Raw genomic sequence first — 2,705 nt, 5'->3', positions numbered from 1 at the left:
TAATTGACATAGTTTATATACTTATCAACTTAACACAAAATATTACAGTAAAGAGGAGAAATACAATAATTTTTCGACAAAGAATGACAATAATAACAGAGAATTTATCAATTTAAGGAATTTTTCAACGGAATACCTTAATAAAAAGTCTCTTTGATCGTTGTATAAATAGAAGCTCCTTAGATATAGTTCTCCACCAACAACACCATGCATACTCTTTTGTTATTGTTCTCGTTTTCAGCACATTTGTACTCACTTTCTAATTTCATACCCTTTGTTGAAGCTACTAAAACCCAAACAAGCTTCACCATTGATCTTATTCACCATGATTCCCCCCTCTCACCGTTTTATGACTCTTCAATGACCTCATCGGATATTTTTAAGAAGGCCGCGCTGCGTTCCATCGCGCGATACGCCTTGAGTGAAAGTAGCAATCAATTCCCTGAATCCATTGTATTTCCAAATGGTGCGGTCGGCGATTACCTTACAAAAATCTATATCGGCACTCCTCCGGTGGAAAGAATTGCCGTCGCAGACACGGGCAGTGATCTCATATGGGTTCAATGCTCGCCCTGCGATGACAATTCTAGTTGTTTCTCCCAAGATAGCCCACTGTTTGATCCAAACAACTCTTCCACTTATACTCCAATTTCATGTACTTCAGAAAATTGCACGTTACTGTACCAAAACCAACATACATGTGGAACCTCAAATGTTTGCGAGTATTTGTACACATATGCCGACCAGTCTTACACAAATGGAGAATTGGCTTCTGATTCCATAAGTTTTGATTCCACTAGTGGTGTTACATTTCCAAATTCAATTTTTGGATGTGGCCATAACAATACTGTAACGTTTAATAGCACTAAAAAAGCCACAGGGGTAGTTGGTCTAGGAGGAGGGCCATTGTCACTAGTTTCACAACTTGGTGACCAAATTGGTCACAAATTCTCGTATTGTTTGGTTCCTTTTGGTTCAAATTCTACAAGCAAGCTGAAATTTGGGGACGATGCAATCATTTCAGGAAACGGAGTTGTGTCAACTCCGTTAACCATCAATTCCTCTACACCTACTTATTACAATCTTAATCTTGAAGGCATAACCGTTGGTAATAACACGATTCAGAGTACTCAAAATTCTAGCAACATAATCATTGATTCGGGGACAACGTTTACTTATCTTGACCCAAGTATGTTCAATGATATCGTGACTCTGGTCACCGAATCCTCAGCTGTTGAGGCAGTGCAAGACCCTCCAAAACCGTACGGTTTTTGCGGCAGTTTCCAAGGATCAAGTGTTAACCTTAACGTGCCTTATTTCGTGTTTCACTTTACTGGTGCTGATGTTGCTTTGACAACTGAAAACATGTACACCGTTGTTGACAACAACTTGCTCTGCTTGCTGCTGCTACCCAACACCGAATTAAATGGATTGTCCCTCTTCGGAAATTTGGCGCAGGTGAATTTTCAGGTAGAGTATGATCTTCAAGGGAATAAGGTTTCTTTTGCTCCTGCTAATTGTACTAATAGTAATTAGCATATTCTTGTTACTTACGCCTTTTGTGTATTAAATAAAATAAGATAATAAGATTGTGTTATATGCATTATGCATAGGTTTTATATTTGTTCTATTATATAGGCCAATTCACGGTGCATTTACTGTTAAATTACTGATGATAATTAATATGTGATTAAGTGATTTAATGTTTTTTTTTTCCGAAAATTGAAGGTTTAAGCATCCACCATGAGGGAATAAAAACAAGGTATCAAACACGCATATAATACAAAAGATAATACGTAGGGAGATAATAAGATACTAATCTAAACTTATTTTATTTAATTTAATATCTATATTCTTATGTATGTAATGTTTATAATTATATATTTATTATATCTAAAATTAAAATAAATAATAATTAAATATATAAAATAAAATAGTTTTAAATTACTTTGGACTAATTTTGTATTTTTTTCTCAAATATTTTTTTTAAAAACAAATTACAGTAAACCAAAAGTACAACTTAACAATAACAAGCATGCACATCTTGATAAAGAAAATATCCCCTTTAAATATAATTAAACACCCCAAACCTAGATGAAAATAGACTAAGGTCCGTTTGGAAAATTTCAAAAGTAATTTTTTGAGTTTTTAACTTATAAAAAGTAGTAGTATTTGTTGTAAAATAAATAAATAAGGAAGAAAAATAAATATAAAATAAAAAAATATAAATATGTTCTTATCTCACTATAATAGAAGTGATTATATATTTACTAATATTATAGATATTATAACTTAAAATTTCAAAGAGATAAAAGAAAGAGAATTTATAGTGTAATGTATAAAGAGAGAGATAGAAATATTTGTGATTATTATTGATGTGATCTCATATGCTTCATACTACGTTGCTATTTATAAGCACAAGGAAGTTTTACTTTTCAAACATAATTAAATGCAATCACCCTTGGTAAACTAAGTCTCGTGGAAAATGGGCATCCACATTAGGTATTCTTATCACAACACTCCCTATTGGATAACCATTTAGGATTATACCACGTTAAAACCTTACTAAAGAAAATCCAATGGGAAAAACTTTAGTGAAGGAAAAAGAGTATAATATCCTTTGTGATGGGACTGCCTCATTAAAAACCTTGTCAAGAAAAACCCAATGAAAAAAATCTGACCAAGGAAAAAAGAGTACAGTCTCC

The 2,705-nt window shown here is 32.9% G+C and overlaps 1 protein-coding gene across 1 annotated transcript; it reads left to right on the top strand.

The window, feature by feature from the left end:
* Nucleotides 1-214: 214 nt before the first annotated feature.
* LOC112776738 (aspartic proteinase CDR1-like) lies at nucleotides 215-1,636 on the top strand. The gene has a single exon (XM_025820972.3). It carries the CDS (start codon nucleotides 361-363, stop codon nucleotides 1,534-1,536), a length of 1,176 nt encoding a protein of 391 aa, XP_025676757.1. The 5' UTR covers nucleotides 215-360; the 3' UTR covers nucleotides 1,537-1,636.
* Nucleotides 1,637-2,705: the final 1,069 nt, after the last annotated feature.

The sequence above is a fragment of the Arachis hypogaea genome, chromosome 19 (genome assembly GCF_003086295.3).
Source record: "Arachis hypogaea cultivar Tifrunner chromosome 19, arahy.Tifrunner.gnm2.J5K5, whole genome shotgun sequence".
NCBI lineage: Eukaryota > Viridiplantae > Streptophyta > Magnoliopsida > Fabales > Fabaceae > Arachis > Arachis hypogaea.
The sequence above is the reverse complement of the archived record's forward strand: the minus strand, read 5'-3'. Positions and strand labels throughout refer to the sequence as shown.

Coding starts and splice junctions, on each gene's coding strand:
- LOC112776738 (XM_025820972.3), top strand. CDS start 361: ATGACCTCATCGGATATTTTTAAGAAGGCCGCGCTGCGTTCCATCGCG.